The following is a 19,956-nucleotide window of genomic DNA, read 5'->3' on the forward strand; positions in this document are numbered from 1 at the left end:
CATAAAGCTGGTGAAGTGACTCTCAGAGCAGCTCTGAAGATGAAGTGCATGTGTTCATGTCCTCATATATTGAGACAGACGCTGAAAACACCGCGAGTCACATGTGTTTGAATTTGTGTATCAGATGAAACTAAACTACTCCACGCGTTCAGAGACACACAGAACATGCAGACTTATTAGCGACATGCACTGGTTGCTGTAACATTTATTTCTGTTGTGTGATAGGATGTTAGATTAATCCATTTTGAGTAAAAATGTCCACAGCTTATCATCATTAACATAAATTTGATCAATCTCGATAAGATATAATTTATTGCACAGCGCTAATTTAGGCTATTTATAGAACGTGCTTGGCGGGCGACTCAGAGACTCCATGCGGGCTTCCAGGTGCCCACGGGCACCACGTTGGTGACCACTGTTCTAAATGAATGCTAAAATTGAAGTTCATGGTGTCTGATTCTTTTTTTCTTTTTCTTTTTTTACAGGCTGATAAATTGCTTTCTCAAGACTTTGTGGTGCTCATTGAGGACATCATCAGCTTCCTGCCCAAAAACAGGCAGGTTTTGCTCTATTCTGCCACTTTCCCCACCAGTGTGCAGAAGTTTATGGTGAGAGCTTTACTTGTTGTAATAACTCCTCGGTTTATATAATCAGTCTAGTCTTTCTGAAGTTAAATGTCTTACTATATCCACGATTATTTCTCATATTTAGATGTCTTGTTTAATCATGTTAATGACACTCCTGTTGTGTAGACCAAACACCTTCAGAAGCCATATGAAATCAATCTGATGGATGAGCTGACACTGAAAGGCATCACTCAGTACTATGCTTATGTGACAGAAAGACAGAAAGTGCACTGTCTCAACACATTGTTCTCCAGGGTAAGCGACCATTCCGTTTACAGATATGCCCTAAATTTGTCTGGTATTTTTGCAAGTTCTCCATTTCAAAGCTTCTTTGGCATACTACAATTGAGTAACTGTATTGTCTTTTTGTACTCTGTGTCCTCACCTCCTAGGAAAAAATAAGTCCTTTCATTACTTCTTTCTATTTGTTTATTTTATATATTTTTCTTTTTTAGCTCCAAATCAACCAGTCTATCATCTTCTGTAACTCCACCCAAAGGGTGGAACTCCTTGCCAAGAAGATCACACAACTTGGCTATTCCTGCTTTTATATCCACGCCAAGATGATGCAGGTCAGCTTCAGAATATATTAAACCTTTTGTTAAGAGGGTTTTTTTTTTTTTAAAGAAATTACTATTTAATTCAGAAAGGAGGCATTAAATCGATCAAATTACAGTAAAGATATTTATAATGTTACAAAGATTTCTATGTCTATTGCTCTTTTTTTTATTTTATTTATTTATTTTTTTTTTTAAAGTCACTGTTTTCACAAAAATACCAAGCGGCACAACTTTTTTTTAACATTAATAATAATAAGAAATGTTTCTTGAGCACCAAATCAGCATATTAGAACAATTTATGAAGGATCACATGCTTTGAATTCAGCTTTGCCATCAGAGAATTTAAGTTTTAAAATAAATGGAAAATAAAAAAGTTATTTTAAATTGTATTTCACAATATTATTACTGTTTGCTTTTTTTTACTGTATTTTTTATAAATGCAGCCTTTGTGAGCATGCTGCGATTTGTTTTTCTAAAGTATTTTTATATTATCACAGGAATACAGAAATCGTGTGTTCCATGACTTCAGAAACGGACTGTGTAGGAACCTGGTCTGCACAGGTACGGATAGCCATATTCATAGAATTCTGTTTTCAGGGATTTCACCAAATGCTTATGAAACCTTTTTGATGGGATGTTTCCTCTCACAGATCTTTTCACAAGAGGAATTGACATCCAGGCTGTCAATGTAGTCATCAACTTTGACTTCCCCAAAAATGCAGAGACATATCTGCACCGTATTGGTCGATCAGGTAACCGTCAGCTCAGGTTTTGACTGGTTGTTATTTTTATTTATTTATTTATTTTTTTTCATCTGTTGTTGTTGTTGTGTCTACATGTAGTTTATTTTAGTGTTTTCTATGTGTTCTCAGGTAGATATGGTCATCTGGGTCTGGCCATTAACCTGATCACCTCAGAAGATCGTTTTAACCTAAAGGGCATTGAGGACCAGCTGATGACTGACATAAAGCCCATACCCAGCAGCATTGACAAGAGCCTGTATGTGGCGGAGTTTCACTCCATGAACCCTGATGAAGAGGAGGCTGCTCACAAAGCAGGCGAGCTTAATTAACCCTTACTGGTAAGAAGGCCATGTCCTAAATGACCTGATCTGAAGAACTTGTTCTTCTATTTAGATGTGACAATATACCGATATCTCCCTTTCTTTTAGGAGAATAAAGGGACCAATGCTTGGCATTCTGCACAATTTCTACTGAAGACAGATGCAAAGATGACTCGTTTTCTTTTGTTTATTGTAGTTCATTTTCTCACCAAATGCTTCATGGGTCTGGAACTGCCATGGTAAAATGTGATCAGCTGCCACAGGTTTAGGGGTCAGTATAAATTCATTAGGTTTTGTTGTTCTCGATGGACTCACTGAGGCAGCTTACCCCTTTTCCATTTGGAGCACAATAAGCCACTGTTCTTTGGACCCAGAGAACTGGCAAAGACCATTCACCGTCCATAACTGCTGTTCATGAGGATTTTCCCTCCTTTTATGTACCAGAACAATGAAATGGAAAATAATGGCAGAAGAGGGTGCCAAAAACAAACTCCCAAGCTTTACAAGCAGTAAATTTAGTGCTGTCTATCCAGCGCCTAATGTGGAAGGTTGTTGCGCATTATATAATGAATGAGTTTTACTCGGAGCTTTACAGTTGATCAGGGAAAACCAGGGAGGAAGTTTAACACATTCATAATGGTCTTCTGTTGGTTGTTGACAGCTTTGTGTGTGTGTGTGTGTATATATCTTCTGGAGAGAGGATTGTGCGTTCTTTCTAATACAAATAGACAACATTTCGGCATTTTCTTTGGCTAACTTTTGACTCGCCACCATGTCATCTTTCCCAAAAGTTTATCGAAAACATTCAACCCCTTTTTTTTTAAGTCAGTCTCTGCATCGTCATGCTCACTTCGGCCATCTCGGTTTCTCTAAGTGCCTTACTCTATTATATACTTCCGCTGGGTAGGAGGAGCGCTATAGGTGCGTGGTGCAAAAAAAAACTTCGCTTTGGTCAGTGGAAGTTGTTGTTACCTGCTAGATTAGACTTCTCTAGTACCTCAACCCCATAAATCACTTGTTCTCTATTTGACCCACCAGTTTGTTGGTAGTGAACAGTACCTACCTCAACATTGGCTGGGTGAGCAATAGATTTGCTTGTGTCCAACAACCAGGTACCCCAGCTCAGATGTTTGGTGAGGCCGGACTTCAATTTCAGCAGTTCAGCCTGCATTTTTGAAAACTGGAGTACAGTTTAGGTTGTTCAATGTATACATTTTTCTTTTTCCCCCGTTGAAACAGTCAGGTTTTATTTTATTAAAACAATGAAATGTGATTGATCAGATTAAGTTTTTCCCCTGGTGGTGTCTAATGCACAGAAACAGACAGAGTAATGTTTTTACAAAATATCAGCACAAATGCTGTGATGAAATGGGAGCTGTTATAAAGTTGGTAGCTCTCGAATTGTAAACTTTTGTGTCCTCTGTTGTATGTGTTGAATTGTGCTCTCTTGGACATGTTGTATTAAGTAGAAGCTGTATGTTTTACTGCGAGGATTCATGGGAGAATGGCCAAAGCTTTTTGCTCCAAATGTTAATGCCAGCCTATCCTGTCCCTTCTCTTTTAAGCAAAATAAAGTCCAGCATATTCTCCAAATGTTTTTCACTTTCAAATACCTTGACGTCAAGGAAACTAATATTATCACTCCAGTGACTCGGAGGTCAGAAGTTGGAATTGGTCCAAAATCAATAATGTAAATTAAATCTTCATAGTATAAGCAGGTGACTGATTTAACTTTTCACATACTTTTAGTACCATACATGTATTTTTAACCTTTTTTAAGATTAAACCTTCTCACCACCACCAGATAAATTTAGTTTAAATGGCTACATTTTAAACTGTTTCTTCTCAATCTACAATTTATACGTTCTATTTAAATAAGGTAAAATAATCTAGTTAAATGATGCAGTTTTTCACACTAACTTACTTAACTGACATTAAATATTTAGAAACTCCATTCCATTTTGTAAGGTACAAAATGGAAAAAGCCTCAAGGCTCAACCCACAAGATACCAAGGCTGAGCAAGACAAAGGGTGGGTTTCAGGGAAGTTACAACACAGTTGCCACTTACAACACAAATTACTGTGGGGATCCTTGGCTGAAATGGAAGAAACTCGCCAGACATCAATCTCTTAAGCACTTCAGCCTCTTTAGGAGGCTAAAGTGTGTAAAAGAGCCACTTATGAGAAAGATTACTAATACCTCCTGCTTGAGACCATGTAACAATTTGAAACTTTTCAGATGAGAATTTTGTGCTCTGATGAAGGAAAGAAATCTTGTTTGCAATAAAAGCATATTATAGGCAAAGCTTTGGCTTTCCTGTAGAGTATGAACGTTTATGGTTGAAATATTTGAATATAACATTTTTATTCATTTATATATATATTAATAATCATTAAATATGACTATATTGTTTCTCACAATTCTGCATTAACTGGAATAAAATGTAAACACCAGCTAGTTCAACAAAACTACTGTTTTGTTACCATCCCTTCGTCCATTTTCTAATTGTTGTATTAAGGTAACAACGAAAACATGCTTGTATCAAGAACAAATGCAAATGTACATCTCATACCCTTGAAGAGTACTTTTGGAGGAGTGGAAAATATACGTCACGAGCCGTCGTTTTTATTGGAACATAATGAAACAATACAGATTGTAAATAAAATATTAATTAAAGAGATAACAATGAGAGAGAATAAGATCTGCCAGAGGAAAAAAGAAGGGGAAAAAAAGAACGAGCCGTCGTATTTCCTTCCCCGATGACCTCGCGAGGACGCCATACTCAGTATCCAATCATCAGGCAGTCGTGGTGTCTTTTATCCAATCATCTCTTAATACAGCCGGAATGGGCGGGCCAAGACGTCGGTTACGTAGTTGTCCCTTGTATCCTACCGGTGCCTCTCAGCCGTTTAACTGGACTGCATTGCTAAACGTGAGTATAGCACGAGGCCTACAAATAGTTACATACATTGCATTCATACACTTGCTATTTATTAGTCCGCCATATACTGATAGAAATGACTGTCCAGCTAGTATATATAATACAGCCTCTTTCTCGCGTCTCACTCAGATATGTGCCACTCTCTTTTACATCACAGCATGTTAGCTAGCTAGTTAGCTAGCTAGCATTAACCGTAGCTTACCTGCTATTTAGCCAATGAGGCGTGAATGAAGCTCCACATGCTAGTGCACTACTTTTCTCTAACGAGCCAAATTCTAGTTGTTGTTATGCGCGCAGAACTGGCTTTCATGCCAAGAGAGTCGCAGCTTGACTATAAGTTAGTTGTCAACTATGTAAACCGGGAGAGATGAAGGTTTTCATTTGGTTTTGACAGTTGGCAGTTGTTGGAACTAGAAATAGGTTGTTTACTGCCAGTCTGTCTCTGACTATAGTAACGTGACCTTTTGCCCTATGGTTCTTGTCAGCTAATGATAACATTTAATGCTATTTCAACCTTACTGTACTGTTGTATTTTTCTTAAGCATGGGCAGTGTGTTGGCTGCCGGCTCCCCAAACCCACCCGCAGCCTCAGGGGGTGGCAGTGCCCCAGGGGGCGCAGGTCTGGTGACGGTACCCCCAGGTTTCACCATGCCCCCAGTGTCTGCAGTCCCAGCCACCTCAAGCACACAGGGGCAGCCCGGGACAGATGCAGAGGCCTCTCTCCCCAACCCCGGCACATTTGAAGAGTGTCATCGGAAATGCAAAGGTTTGTCTTAGGGTCATTTTCTGATATACCTTCTACAGTTTTATGATCTATTATGTTTACTTACGGTCTTTTTGTCTGCTTTTCAGAGGTCTTCCCTGTGCAGATTGAGGGGGTACGATTAGTTGTCAACAAGGGCTTGAGTAATCACTTCCAGGTCAGTTATCACACAATTCTATTTTTACTACTTAGAAATGAAAGATAGAATGACAAAAATATATCACATCTTCTTTTGCTTCCTCAGGTTAGTCACACAATTACTCTAAGCACCTTGGGGGACTCAGGTTACAGATTTGGAGCCACGTATGTGGGCAGCAAGCAAACAGGACCTGCAGAGGTGAGCCTTTTAGTTGCTTTTTAACTAATAGTGTTAGACTAGTGTTTTCCTGTCAGCTTGTTATACAGAAAACAGAAGATATAAAAATACAAAACTTATGTTGGTGCTGATAGCCTTGTGGGCAGCGCGCCAACATCCAGCGCTGTTGCGCTACAGGCGTCCCAAGTTTGGAATCCCGACTCAAGGACCTTTCCCAATCCCGCCCCCCTCTCTCTGTCCCACTTTGCTTCCTGTCAGTTCTGATCTGTCCTATTATAATAACGGTAAAAATGCCAAAAAACAAATAAAAAAAATACAAACTTATTAAAAATTAATAAATACTATATTAGTATCTCATTCTATTAAAAAAAATAATAATAAAATATAAAAATCAAAACTGTCAAATTATTAATAAAAACTATAATAGTATTTCAATAATACTAAAATAACCTTACAATATGCTCTTTGATGCAATTCAATGACGACATTTTTTAAAACTCAAATTACAGTAGTCGTATGATTATGGAAAAAATAAAATGGCAATCTGAATGGCAGTTAGTAAAGACAATCCTATGACAATAATAATATATATGTATATATATATACACAAAGACACCACTCATACCCTTAATTTTACATTTTTTTTGTAAAGTTTAAAATATTGATAAAGCATAATAATATTTTAGTGAAACTAAAATAACACTGTCTAGAATCACTTTATTTTTAAGAACTATTGTTTTTAATGTATATTTTTCCCTTTGAAGCGGTTTTCTGTCAACTTGCTATGCCAATATTGAGTCAGAATGAAATGCTGAGTAGGATGTGATGTTAATGCCTCTCTTTTTCTTTTTTTTTGTCTGTCCCCCTCAGTCTTTTCCGGTCATGGTAGGTGACATGGACAACACAGGCAGTCTAAACGCACAGGTCATCCATCAGCTTACCAACCGCATTCGCTCTAAATTGGTAATGCAGGTATGCACGACTTTGCAGTCATGTTCACAAACTATGAATGTGAATCAGCAGATCCTACACATGGTATAGTTTTTTATGACATAGATGTATCGTACAATTAATGTAAGCTAGATCAGTTATGTGCTAAACTGGTTTCTCTCGTATTGTGAGAAAAGTAATTTCAGAAAATATGGTGAGAAGAAATAAATCCTTTCACGGGCTTTAAGAAGTTAATCCCAATCACATGATCTAATGTCTTTAAAATGGCAGCTTTGTCCAGAGATCTGTTGTTGTGGAAAATGAGATTCAATGCTGCATAGTGTATTGTTATTAATTGCCTGAATAAATGATGTGTTACAGACGCAGCAACACAAGTTTGTAAACTGGCAGTGTGATGCAGAATACCGTGGCGATGACTTCACAGCTGCTGTTACCCTTGGCAACCCAGATGTTCTCGTTGGATCTGGTAACATACCTTACAGTTGCTATAGTCCATGACTGTCAAGTTTGAAAAAAACAATACAAGATGTTATGTTTATGTTTGGAGTCTGTAAGATTTTTGTAATGTTCTCTCTTAAGACCGCATTTACTGATCAGAAATACAGTAAAAACAGTAATATATTGTGAACTGTTTTCTATTTGAATATATTTTAAAGTGTAATTTGTTCCTGTGATGGCAAAATTTCAGTCTTTAGTGCCACATGATCCTTCAGAAATCATTCTAATATGCTGAGTTGCTGCTTAAGAAACATTTCATATCATGCTGTGCTGCTTTATATTTTTGTGGAAATGTTGATACTTTTTTCTTTGATGTAATATGAAATAATGCATCCTTACTGAACAAAAGTAATTTCTTTTATAAAAAAATCTTACTGACACCAAACTTTTTAAGTTTTATGAGGAAACTATTTATCTGTAGGAGCTTACATTCACTTTCATGTTTGGTCTGTTAGGTATCCTTGTGGCGCACTACCTCCAGTCCTTGTCTCCTGCTTTGGTATTGGGTGGTGAACTGGTCTATCACAGGAGGCCAGGAGAAGAGGGCACCGTCACATCATTTGTGGGCAGATACACAGGTGGTCATTTGCAGATCATTCTTTATCACATTTCAAGGATTGGCAGAAATTCATAATTCGATTGAATGTACTGATTGGACCTGTATGTTTTCATCCTCAGGTAGTAACTATGTCGCCACGTTGACTGTTGGAGGAGCTGGTGCACATGCGTCATATTACCACAAAGCTAATGACCAGGTACTTCATACCATAAATAGATGTATTAAATGAGAGATTTGTTACTTGAGATAAGACCTGTTAAACTCACTCCTTTGAATTTGAACACCTCCTACAGCTCCAGATTGGGGTAGAGTTTGAGGCCAGCACACGGATGCAGGACACAAGCATGTCGTTTGGTTATCAGTTGGATGTACCTAAAGCAAATCTGCTTTTTAAAGGTATTGAAACACTTTTCTTGAAACATTTGCATTCAAAACAATTTGAGATTGATTTGAATTATTTGCACACTTTCATGTAGGGCTGCACAATTTGGGGAATCAATCTAATTGTGATTTTTCTGATTAAAAATCGTCATGATGATTTAAAATGTGATTTGAAGAAATTGTAATTTATATATCAATATGGCTATAAAATAATAATCATAGTTAGTAGTAGTATTTTAATTACTAAATAAAAACAAAATAAATACTACTATTGTAATATTTCACTACAACACAAGAAATGGTATTTAAGAAGAATGTAATTTATTAGTATTATTATTATCAAGAGTATGATTATTACTAAATAAAACAAATATCACTAAATTCACTTCACTGTAAAATAAAATTAGTATTTAAGAAAAATATATATAATATTTTATTATATAATAATGATTGTATTTTACATTTCAACTGTAAACTTACAGCACTTATTTATTGGTGTATTAATCTTTTTAATTTCAAATGTTAAGCCATCAAACTTTTATATTGATAGAAAACCACAGAAAGCCCTTAAAGCTTTGTTTTGTGGGTCAGTGTTTAAGCTATTGATCCAGTTTGGGATCGTTAAGCGCATTACAAGTTTAGGAAGATTGTTAGTGCATATTGTGTCCACAGATTCATATTAAAATGATCCAAACTCAGAGCAGATACAGAGATGGAGTTTGCATGGAACAAAATGTACTGTGAACTGAGACGCTCAAACATCAGTGGATAATGAGATGCTCACACATAAGAACAGTGCCGTGCTTCACTCTAAACACGCAGCACATTTATATTTATTTCATTAAATTGCAGCCTTTGCTATAAGCTGTATTGTGATTTTGGTTTTATTTCGATTAATTGTGCAACCTACTTTCAAGTTTGTTCCAGTTTGGTTCCATTGCTAAGCTTCCCTGTCCTCTTCTTGTTCTTCTTGTTCTTCAGGTTCTTTAGATAGCAACTGGGTGGTGGGAGCGACGCTGGAAAAGAAGCTGTTACCCCTTCCTCTATCACTAGCTTTAGGCGCCTTCCTTAACCACCGCAAGAACAAGTTTCAGTGTGGCTTCGGCATCACCATCGGATAGAACGGCCATGGCGACTCAAGAATCTCAACAGATACAACCCTCCACCACGCTTGGACCGGTGCAAAGAGACATGGGGACATGGACCAACACTGAAACGGACTCCCAGTATTAGTGTGTTGAACCTTCACATGGACGGACCAGGACAAAGAGCTCGCAGGACTGTCCAGCAGAGCTCTCATCAATCTAAATGTTCAGTTATCTGATCAACACAGTCACACAAGGTTTGTTTTTAAATGCGCATCATGTGAAAGAAGTGTGTCTGATATGCATAACATTACAGGTGTTTTGAAAGGACATGCGTATCCGTTTTCACAATATGATTCATTCTGATACAGTCAGAAAATGTGGACATGCCTTTGCTCTTTTCTTTTTGAGACAAAATTATGTTTTCTCTTTTCATAAGATGGTTTTCTTAAGAGCAGAAGACTTACGCCGTCTTCATTTTTTGATCAGTGAACATATATATATGTCTATATAAATGTGGTAAGGCGGTTTGTGTGCTTTATTTTTAGCCTACTTGTTCATGTAAAAATGAAAATGACTTAATCTTCAATAATTCACTTCAATAATGAAATGCTGTTTATGTCAAAATTATGAAAATTCAATGTATGGGAAGCTCTGGGTTTAAATAATGGGTTGTTTAAGTCGATGCCCGTGTCCCTTTGTCTCAAATAGCTAGTCAATCAGAACTGTCTGAGACTTTTGATCATGAGGTCTTTTTCCTGTATTTGTCTGTTAGGGTCTTAGGGCCAAATTCGAATGCCGCTTTCATATTGACCGGGCGTAACCAATCAGACTGTCGTTTTTATGTGTCTCGACATGAAATGCCTCACTGAATTTTCCACATGGAAGAATTTCCAAAGTTTGTATTGTTTTAATTAGTTGTACACAGTCAAAGGTTTTTGAGGCAGTCAAAGGGTTGGTGCAGATATTGTAATAAACCTGTACAACTTACAGCTGGTTTTAATGCCCATGTCTCATGCTGATTTCATGTCTTTGTGACATGGTGGAGTACTATAAAACAGGCTTTTGGCCTGATGCTAATGGATTATTTTACAGTGCAATTATGTTGAATAAACATTTGGTTGTGAATTGAGTTTTGAAAAGAACTAGGTTTTTATTGTCATTGCTAGAGATGAAAAAGTCTTACTCTGTTTGACTAAGGATAGTCAAACAGAGTTTGACTAGTTGATCTGAGGTTTGACAGTGAGGTAATATGAGAACGGTGCAAATGTTTATTTAAAAAAAAAAAAAAAAGGTCAGCATTGACAAGCACAGTGCATTTATATTTGTATTGTAAACATGAACTATAAATGTGTTATAGATTAACATGAACCAAATTTTACTACAAAAGTCTCCAGTTCTACATTTGAAAATTCAGGCAAAACCATTTTCCTATTACAGCCAGAACAACTGTAACATCTGCAGGACTGATTTAGTCAAATTACGTTTTTCCGCTCTGTCTCTTATGGTTCTGGATCATTCTCTTCATAACCAGGTCCAACTCGAGATCTGACAGCTGAACATCTGTGTTTCCGCAGCCAACCTTTGGACAGCTGTGAAGAATGACAGAAAAGTTGGCAACAGTGGCTGTTACATTGTTCTATACACTACAGTTCAAAGGATACGTTAAATTGATCGAATGTGACAGTAAAGACTTTTACAATGTTACAAAAAAAAATCTATTTTCTATTCATCAAAGAATCCTGGTGGTTTCCAGAAATATATTAAGCAGCAAAACTGTTTTTAACATTGATAAGTGTTAACATTGATATTAAATGTAACGCTGGTATAAGTTTTAAGGGGTCATATGATGTTGCTAAAAAGAACATTATTTTGTGTATTTGGTGTAATGCAATGTTTATGCGGTTTAAGGTTAAAAAAACATTATTTTCCACATACTGTACATTATTGTTTCTTTTCTATGCCCCGCCTTTCTGAAACGTGTCGATTTTTACAAAGCTCATCGGTCTGAAAAGTGAGGTGTGCTGTGATTGGCCAGCTATCCAGTGCGTTATGATTGGCCGAATACCTCAAGCGTGTGACGGAAATGTTACACCCCTTACCATACTGTGATGCCGTGTCCCGGCCGGAGCGACGAGACAAAAACATTAAAACCCATTACGGCCAAACAAAGTAGTTTCGCTTTCACAACGGATGACACAGCGCCTTCACGACATGGCAGCGGAAACAACAAAACTACAGCGAGAATAAAAGTTACGCCTTCTTTCTTTGCGTGAACATTTGGGCGGCGTTATGCAAATCTTCCCACATCGTGACGTAGACATGTGGGGGCGTGTTAGAACGAGCCGTTTTAGGTAGGCGTGGTTGACTCTTAACTTTTATAAAGAATATCTCTTTGGATTTGAGACTTTAGTCTTTGCAACTTTACAGATATTCTTTATGCACCAAGAGCTTGTAACACTCCGAAGAGAAAGGAAAACTTGAAATCGCATCATATGACCCCTTTAAGATTTAATAAATAACATTAAATAAGTTTAATATTAAAAATAATGAGCTTTTTTGAGCATATTAGAATGATCTCTGAATGATCGTGTGACACTGAAGACTGGGGTAATGCCTGCTAAAAATTCTGCTTTGCAATCACATATATTAATTAAAATAGAAAACAGTTATTTTAAATTGTAATAATATTTCACAATATTTGTTTTTACTGCGTTTTTCATCAAATAAATGCAGCCCTGTTGGACTGGATATGGAAATTAATTTTGCATAACAGTATACTTATTTAGGGCAACATAAAGAAAGAACCGAGCAGTGACTACATACCGAAATTTCTTCTTAATTTTGTGCCTGGCCTTAATCATTTCAAGTACAGCCTCTTGGTCATAGTAATGATGGCATTTCTTGTTTTTCACTGGATTGACCATCTCAACCTGTCAGAAAAAGGTAAAGTAAAAGGTTTGAATGATATGTCATTTTTATATGTTTCTTCTTCTTGCAATACAAGTAACACACAAAAACATCACTACAAATGTGAACTTTTAACTCAAGGGCTATAACATCTTGTGCACTTGATGCTGTGAAATGATGCTGACATTTACCTGGGTGAGAGGGCAGATGAAGTTTGTCTGGCTTTGTGTTACAGCAATGTCCTCATCCAGCTCCTCTTCTTCATTCTCAGCAGCAGTTTGACCCGCTGCATATACATTATGCATAAAAATAATATATTTAGGAACTGCAGCACTTATAACATGGAAAATACAGCGGTCTTGTGTTGCAAGAGGGGGTGAGTTCCTCACCTTGCATGGCATATTTCCTGACACTGTCTCTGAAGGCAACAACCTTGCTGTGCCTTTGTAGGTCTGCATCTGTAACTCCAGCCATAAGCTCAGTGAATCGCTCCTTTACAGAGTTTCTCAGGTTAACCATGGCCTCAGGAGGTTCATGTCTGACCTACAGAACATAGAGAGAAAGCCAGGGTGGCTCAATGGGAGACTTGACAAAAACTGTGTGTCAAAATAAAGCACCAGTGACGGTCAGTTAAGACAAACCTGAGCAGTCATCTCATCAACAGACTCCACAAAACAGTTGATTTCTCTGTCCAGTCTCGAGCACTCCAGAATCATCCCCTCCAGCTTCTTCAGAGCTGGACTGTTATCCATACCTGAAATCAAATATAAAGTACATTTTGAAAAGTATGTCCAAAAGAAAGCTGAATTTTCAGCAGCCATTACTCCAGTCTTTAATGTCACATGATCTTTCAGAAATCACTCACCTTGTGCTTCAACTATTCCCAGCGCAACATCTGATACCATGTCCATACAACCTCCAATATCTGCTTGGCATGACTTCAGAGTTGACAAGGTGGACTGCACTGAACTTAGAGACATCTTTGGAAGCAATCGCAACAAGGACGCGTCTGTACGCGGCCACGTCATGTAAACTAAACGGGGAAGGAGTGCGTACACCAGGGTAACCAAAATAGAAGAAGACTGAAACAGCATTTCTGCGTTGTGATCACAGATCCGTTTGTTGCACCTGCATCGGTGGAGAACCGACAGAGAATCTCCAGGCTTTCCAATCATATGGCAAGATGTCAGATATCGGGGACTGGTTTAAAAACATCCCTTTCATCACTCGTTACTGGTTTGCTGGCTCAATTGCAGTGCCGCTAATAGGAAAGTTGGGATTAATCAGTCCTATATATCTCGTGTTATGGCCGGAGGCATTCTTTCATAAATTCCAGGTAGGTTTACGTTCAATTTAACAGTAGTGAGAGTTTAGACAACAGCAGCGATGACAAGGCCTTGTTGTAGGCCCCGCACTGGAGTAATGTTACATTAGCCGCGTTTCCACTGTCGGGCCAAAAGCGGATGTGCCAGGGCCAGTCGCGTTTCCACTGTCACTTCCGGGGCTTGATCGTACCTCGTCGGAGCTTCCTCGGGGGCCAAAGGCCTGTTTTTTTTGGCCCGACGAAAACCTTGGGCCAAAGCGGGCCAGCTGGGTCTAGAGGAGTGTTTTTTTTTTCTTCTTCTTCTTCTTCCTTTATTAGGATTAGCAACAAGTACACAAAAATATACAACCCTAGTAACAACAAAATCACAAAACAAAATGAAATAATAAAAAAAACAACAACATACAGGGCCAGGGGTAATATAAATTACATGATATAAAGTAAAGGTGCCTCAAAAGGCACTTTTTAACAACCAGGCAAAAGGTCACAGAGCATTCAGTCAACTGTACATTATAGGAAAGAACCAATATTATAAGATGCACACAATGTTGCTAGAGGAGTGGTTATGAACAAAGGCGGGGTTTCTCCGCGTCTGGAGAGCGTCAGCGCCGCGGATCATTTCATAAAGTTAACAGCTATAACACCAGCATTAAAGACTTTTAAAATAATTTTAGTTCAAAACTCTAAACTTATGCCCACACATGGGCTGCGTCCTGGAGAACTGTGCTGTAGTGAACGGTAAATGATGATAGACGGTTTAGTGATTTGTGTTCAAAATCTCATGCACAGTGTACCTGATTGCCTAAATTACGTGGTTTATTATATAATATTTTTTGTACATTAGGAAGTTTTAATGTTAGGTATTTAAAGGTTGTTGAAGCGAATACGAATACTTAATACGATGTTTTATGATTAAGCAGAATGTGAATGGTAAGAGAGAGCGTAACACGTGCTATTTGTGCATCGTCAGTATCCTAATTTATTTAACCTAATCCCTCCATCTGTATGTCACCATTAATCTGTTATACTGGTGATATTATTATAGTATTAAAAGACAGGAAACGCAATTTGAATCAAAAGTTGCGCACCCACAGAAAACAAAAACAGTAACATTGAACGCGTCCCAGGCGGCTCTGTTCAACCAATGACAGTCGAGTACGCGTCCGAGGCTACACTTACGGGACAACAGGCTTTCATGGGCTGCCTAATTAATTTTTCCTTTTACAATAACTGCTTCTCACTGTGATGGCAAATATTTTAACCTTGTTTACTATAACTAATTAGGTAATATGAGAGTTTTGCGACATATATTATAAATAATGTTATTCTGTTGTCCACAATGTGGAGGTCGGCTTTTCTAATACCTAATTCTTACAGTCTGCCTAAACTCTAAGTATTGAAAATATATTAAAATACGTAATTAACCATGATCATTAATTATCAAAAATATGATATTTATTGTTTTCGGTGTCAGTAATTTCCACCAGGTGGCGCCAAGCATTTTGTTTGTGGGCTAAATGTGTAAAACAACGAAATTAATGTTTTTAAGAAACATTTGTATCCATTATTTCCATCCTTATTGCCATTGCACCAAATTATGAGCTTCTCTGGGTGGTTAACTATCATGTGTTAATATAAAAAGCCTATGTATAGGCCTAGATTATATACATCGTTTTCTTCAGAACAGTTTTAGTACTTAAAGCAGGGGTTGTCAAACTGGGGTTCAGGGAGTCATTGGAAAAGTTTATAGCTCATCAGTGTGAATTAATAAATAAATAATAATTAAAATCTCATATTAAACTAAATAAACAAATGAAATATTTATTAAAATAAAATAATTTAATTAAAATACTTTTAAAAAATTATGCAAATAAATAGATTATACAGCTAATAATTCTGCAGCACTATGAGTATGGAAACATTTAATAATGTAATGTAAAACAAATACATAAATATTTTCCAAATAATATTTTACACAGATTTTTACTTTTCATTTTTTGTATACATAAAAATATGTAGCTCTTTTAAACTTTAGGATGGGGGTCCCTTGCAAGAAGATGATTATATTTGGGGGCCTGTGGCATGTAAAAGATTGAAAAGCTGTCATGCAAGTCCTAAACTGTGTGTAGTGGGATAATGCACCACTCCTTAAGAAGTAAAGCCCACAAGAAGTTATTTTAATATGTATTTAAACCCACCTCACACTGTCTGGTCATTTTGGTAGCGTTTAGCATCCATCATGTGTCACTATGTCTTTAACAGTGAGATTTCACTGATATTTCTTTGGCTTATCTAGTTTGTAAATGGCAGCATTATTGCTTTAAATCTGTTTCCCAAGATACATTTTCATGAGTGATGCACCTGAAATTCAGGCATGGACTAATTTGACCTCTGCTAATGGCTAATTAACCTGTGATTAATTTTTGTTGAACAGTTTTAGTTGTAATTTATTAACTTAAATGTTGAGCTCCTTTTTATATGGCGTTTCTGTGATTTATCAACTCCCTTTGAACATGCTCTAAACTTAACTCTTGTCTGCTCACTATTAGCTAACATTTCATGACCCCTGTGCCAGTACAGGTTTCTTCTGGATTATGGCACAGATATAGGAAGTAAACTATATCTGAGCAAAATGAGTGATATCACCCACTTTAAAGAGCATACATTGCTAAGCCAAGGGTAACATAAAGCTTTTTTGTCACAGTGAACCGGTGCACACATTGGCACATTTGTTTTAAGGAACCATTTAGCGGTTGAGAAGCGGCCAAATAAGCCTCTCCCTGTCCTCTCGCGGCATACCAATCCTGCTGTGCTTTTTAACCCACTTCTCTATGCTGCAGTCCACAGAGGTCACCTCTCCACACAAGTGAGCTGGCGTGATTTATGCTGCAGTGCGCGAGGGGGCCATTGGACTGCCTGGCTACCACAGAGCCAGTTCAGACGCCAACATCAAAGCATTGCTGCTCAGCGGATTCACAGTCCCCCAGACCGAAAACCCTGTTAGCTCAGGGTTTCTGTGTGTGCCGGAGGGAGGAGAGAAAGCACTAGAAGTGAGGGAGGGATACAGGGAAAGGGAGGAGAACAAGACGGCCGAGGACTATAGAGAGGGATAAGGTGTGCATGTGCATGTTTAGAGCAAATTAAACACCGGAGAGTGTTAAAAATTTGTGCAGGGGATTGTGTTTGTTGTTTACTGACCCAGTTTTTCTAGTCTGGGAATTACCGAACAAATCTGGATAACAGACCAGATGAGTGTCTGTTCCTCTCAGAGCGTGATGTCTGGTGTAATAGCTGCAGTCGTGCTCAGGCACATGGATAATGAGTCCACAATGTGTGGGGAATCAAATCTGCAGTGCAAGCATGGTAGCTATAACTTTCAGGCAGTGCTGGCGACAGCATACAATTGCTGCTTGCTAGATATTCTCAGTGCCTGTTGGTTTTCTGCACTTCTACTTCAGTTTAAAGGGATAATACCAATTATTCACCCTCATGCCGTTCCAAACCTGTATGACTTTTTTTCTTCTGCAGAACACAAAAGAAGATATTTTTGGTAAGATAATGTTGGTAACCAAACTGTTTTGTTTACCATTGACTTCTATTGCATGGACAAAAACGCTCAAAATATATATTTTTTATGTTCCACTGAAGAAAGAAAGTCCATGCATACAGGGTCGAAGCAACATGGGGATGAGTAAATAATGACAGAATTTTCTTTCTTTCTTTTTTTTGGGTAAACTATCCCTTTAAGTATCTTATGTCTGTTGATTTTGAAATCAGTAAGTACTTTGATGCATCTGTTTCAATAAGCCAGAATCAGTGGGCATCTCCAACGGTAATCTGTGTCAAGTCATTTATAATTTTTTCTGTGTCCTCTCAACAGATATGGAGACCAATATCTGCAACACTGTATTTCCCAGTTGGCCCAGGGACGGGTTTTCTATACCTGGTTAATTTGTATTTCCTCTACCAGTACTCCTCAAGGCTTGAAACAGGTAGCTTCTGTTTCCTAAAATATATTAAATGTCCTTTCATTAAAAATAATGTGTGACTGGACTTAAAAGTGCACTCAATATTTTTTGTTTCATTCTTACCTAGAGGTTTGTCATCTGCTGCTTTAAATGCTTAAGCCCACTTAATGCTTAAGTCAGGTGGATTCTGATTGGCTGTCAGTGTTTTATCAGCTGGAAAGTTTTTTTTGAAACTGTTGTGGACTTGCTGTCCTAATATATAACACAGAGGAACAATATCGGAATCACTTTCAGAACAATTAAAAAAAAAAAAAATCTGATTAAAAAAAAAACATTGCCAGCCAGTCAGAATCCACTCAAATTCAACAATGCAGTTATTATTATCGTTATTTGTGTGAATGGCCTTTTATACTGACACCTAGTGGTGTAGATGCAGCATTACAAGATTTCATTTACTGAAGGCATTGTAAAAATCCATGAGCAGAAATGTCCAATAATAGGGGTTACTAATATAAAGAGAGAATTATTCAGCTAATCCAATTATTTCAAAATGGCAGCCCCTGTGAGGTGACCCGCTTCAGCATCTTTCTAGTCTTACAATATGACTTGTCATATCTCACTATGATGTACAGAGTTTAAAAAAATATATAAAATACTGTTCTTTATGTGTAAAACTTTATTTAATCAGGAAGTGAAGTGATGATTACTATGGGACGTGACATCTCATCATATTTTCTCCCTTTTACAGGAGCCTTTGATGGAAGAACAGCAGACTACATGTTCATGCTTCTATTCAACTGGATTTGCATTGTTGTATCCTTTCTGTCCTGTACACACTGTACTGTAATATTTTATTATAAGATAAAATGTGTCATTCAGTGCAACGCAGACAAGTGATTAGTCATTGTCATCAAATGATTTGCGTCTGTACAGCGCATACCCATTAACAGTGAATGACTTCACTCAATGAATGTGATGTGCTGAATTCAGCATTTTAGAATATTGCATTAAATGATTTAATATCCTCTGCAGATGTGGTTTTCATGCTATACAGCGTCCACTCAGCAAGAAAAAGCTTTTCTAGGAGTCATGTTCATTTTCCTTTGACACACAGCCTTTATCTGTCCTTAACATTTATAATTCAGATAACAGGCCTAATGATGGACATGCAGGTTAGTCTGAGTTTTTTCTTCCTTTTTATAAATGTGAAATTTTCCACTTTTTTGTATGATTGGCACTTAGTAAAGTGGAGGATATTTATTAACAAGTCAAATAATGAAGCTGTCTTCATTCTCTCTTTAAAAAGTGATTATTTTTAATTAGTGCTGTCAAACGATTAATTGCGATTAATCGCATCCAAAATAAAAGTTTTTGTTTACATAATATATGTGGTGTGTGTTGTGTATATTTATTTTATTTATTTATTTAGTCATTTATCAGACGCTTTTATCCAAAGCGACTTACAAATGAGGACAACAGAAGCAATCAATTGTAGTATTAAAACAACTAAAAACAGATCCAAAACTAAAAGCTAAAACTTTATAAATACTACCTATACACATTTGAAAAATAAAGAGATTAAATAAAAATGACAAATGCATACAACATTTCAAAACTTAACATTTAAATGAAAAACAAAAAATAAAGCTAAAAACAATTAAAAATAGTAAAGAACAAAAGGTATAGGAGTATAATAATGATTCTAACATAACACTAAGCCAAACACCTAAAAAACAACTACATATGTGTGTATGTACAACCACACACACATACATATATACTGTATATGTACATACACATTTATAAATTCAATATATATATTATTTCATTTCCATTTAGTTTGTTGAAGTATTAAAATAACTCAAATGAAATAAAACAAAAAACGTAATAAAAGACCTATACAGACATAATCAATGTAACTAAAATTCAAATAAATAACAAATACAAACAATACAAATCAAACGACAGTAGTTTATCAGTAATCCTAAAAAATAACTCTGAGCCAAACAC

The 19,956-nt window shown here is 37.0% G+C and overlaps 4 protein-coding genes across 4 annotated transcripts in view; 3 read left to right on the plus strand and 1 right to left on the minus strand.

The window, feature by feature from the left end:
* LOC107699492 (probable ATP-dependent RNA helicase ddx6) overlaps positions 1-3,190 on the plus strand; it is a 10,409-nt gene extending 7,219 nt beyond the window's left edge. The window contains exons 8-14 of the mRNA XM_016500747.1: positions 486-608; positions 753-881; positions 1,082-1,198; positions 1,684-1,747; positions 1,837-1,938; positions 2,059-2,267; positions 2,358-3,190. Of these exons, the coding sequence (XP_016356233.1) occupies positions 486-608; positions 753-881; positions 1,082-1,198; positions 1,684-1,747; positions 1,837-1,938; positions 2,059-2,258 (735 nt within the window). The 3' untranslated portion in view covers positions 2,259-2,267; positions 2,358-3,190. The remainder of the gene's footprint in view (positions 1-485; positions 609-752; positions 882-1,081; positions 1,199-1,683; positions 1,748-1,836; positions 1,939-2,058; positions 2,268-2,357) is intronic.
* A 1,905-nt stretch (positions 3,191-5,095) lies between these two features.
* LOC107699493 (mitochondrial import receptor subunit TOM40 homolog) lies at positions 5,096-10,239 on the plus strand. Its single transcript, XM_016500748.1, has 10 exons — positions 5,096-5,182; positions 5,734-5,957; positions 6,044-6,111; positions 6,199-6,291; positions 7,141-7,242; positions 7,582-7,687; positions 8,175-8,297; positions 8,398-8,474; positions 8,572-8,674; positions 9,641-10,239. Exons 2-10 carry the CDS (start codon positions 5,735-5,737, stop codon positions 9,778-9,780), a joined length of 1,035 nt encoding a protein of 344 aa, XP_016356234.1. The 5' UTR covers positions 5,096-5,182; position 5,734; the 3' UTR covers positions 9,781-10,239.
* A 46-nt stretch (positions 10,240-10,285) lies between these two features.
* LOC107699494 (E3 SUMO-protein ligase NSE2-like) lies at positions 10,286-13,831 on the minus strand. Its single transcript, XM_016500749.1, has 6 exons — positions 13,520-13,831; positions 13,296-13,408; positions 13,044-13,197; positions 12,846-12,940; positions 12,571-12,677; positions 10,286-11,336 (listed from the first exon to the last, which is right to left on the minus strand). The coding sequence occupies exons 1-6, from the start codon at positions 13,827-13,829 to the stop codon at positions 11,225-11,227; spliced, it is 891 nt and encodes a 296-aa protein (XP_016356235.1). The 5' UTR covers positions 13,830-13,831; the 3' UTR covers positions 10,286-11,224.
* LOC107699495 (derlin-1-like) overlaps positions 13,830-19,956 on the plus strand; it is a 13,783-nt gene continuing 7,656 nt past the window's right edge. Inside the window, exons 1-4 of the mRNA XM_016500750.1 lie at positions 13,830-13,990; positions 17,859-17,970; positions 18,695-18,759; positions 19,092-19,118. Of these exons, the coding sequence (XP_016356236.1) occupies positions 13,838-13,990; positions 17,859-17,970; positions 18,695-18,759; positions 19,092-19,118 (357 nt within the window). The 5' untranslated portion in view covers positions 13,830-13,837. The remainder of the gene's footprint in view (positions 13,991-17,858; positions 17,971-18,694; positions 18,760-19,091; positions 19,119-19,956) is intronic.

Source organism: Sinocyclocheilus anshuiensis, unplaced genomic scaffold, assembly GCF_001515605.1.
Source record: "Sinocyclocheilus anshuiensis isolate Anshui unplaced genomic scaffold, SAMN03320099.WGS_v1.1 scaffold670, whole genome shotgun sequence".
Classification (NCBI taxonomy): Eukaryota; Metazoa; Chordata; class Actinopteri; order Cypriniformes; family Cyprinidae; genus Sinocyclocheilus; species Sinocyclocheilus anshuiensis.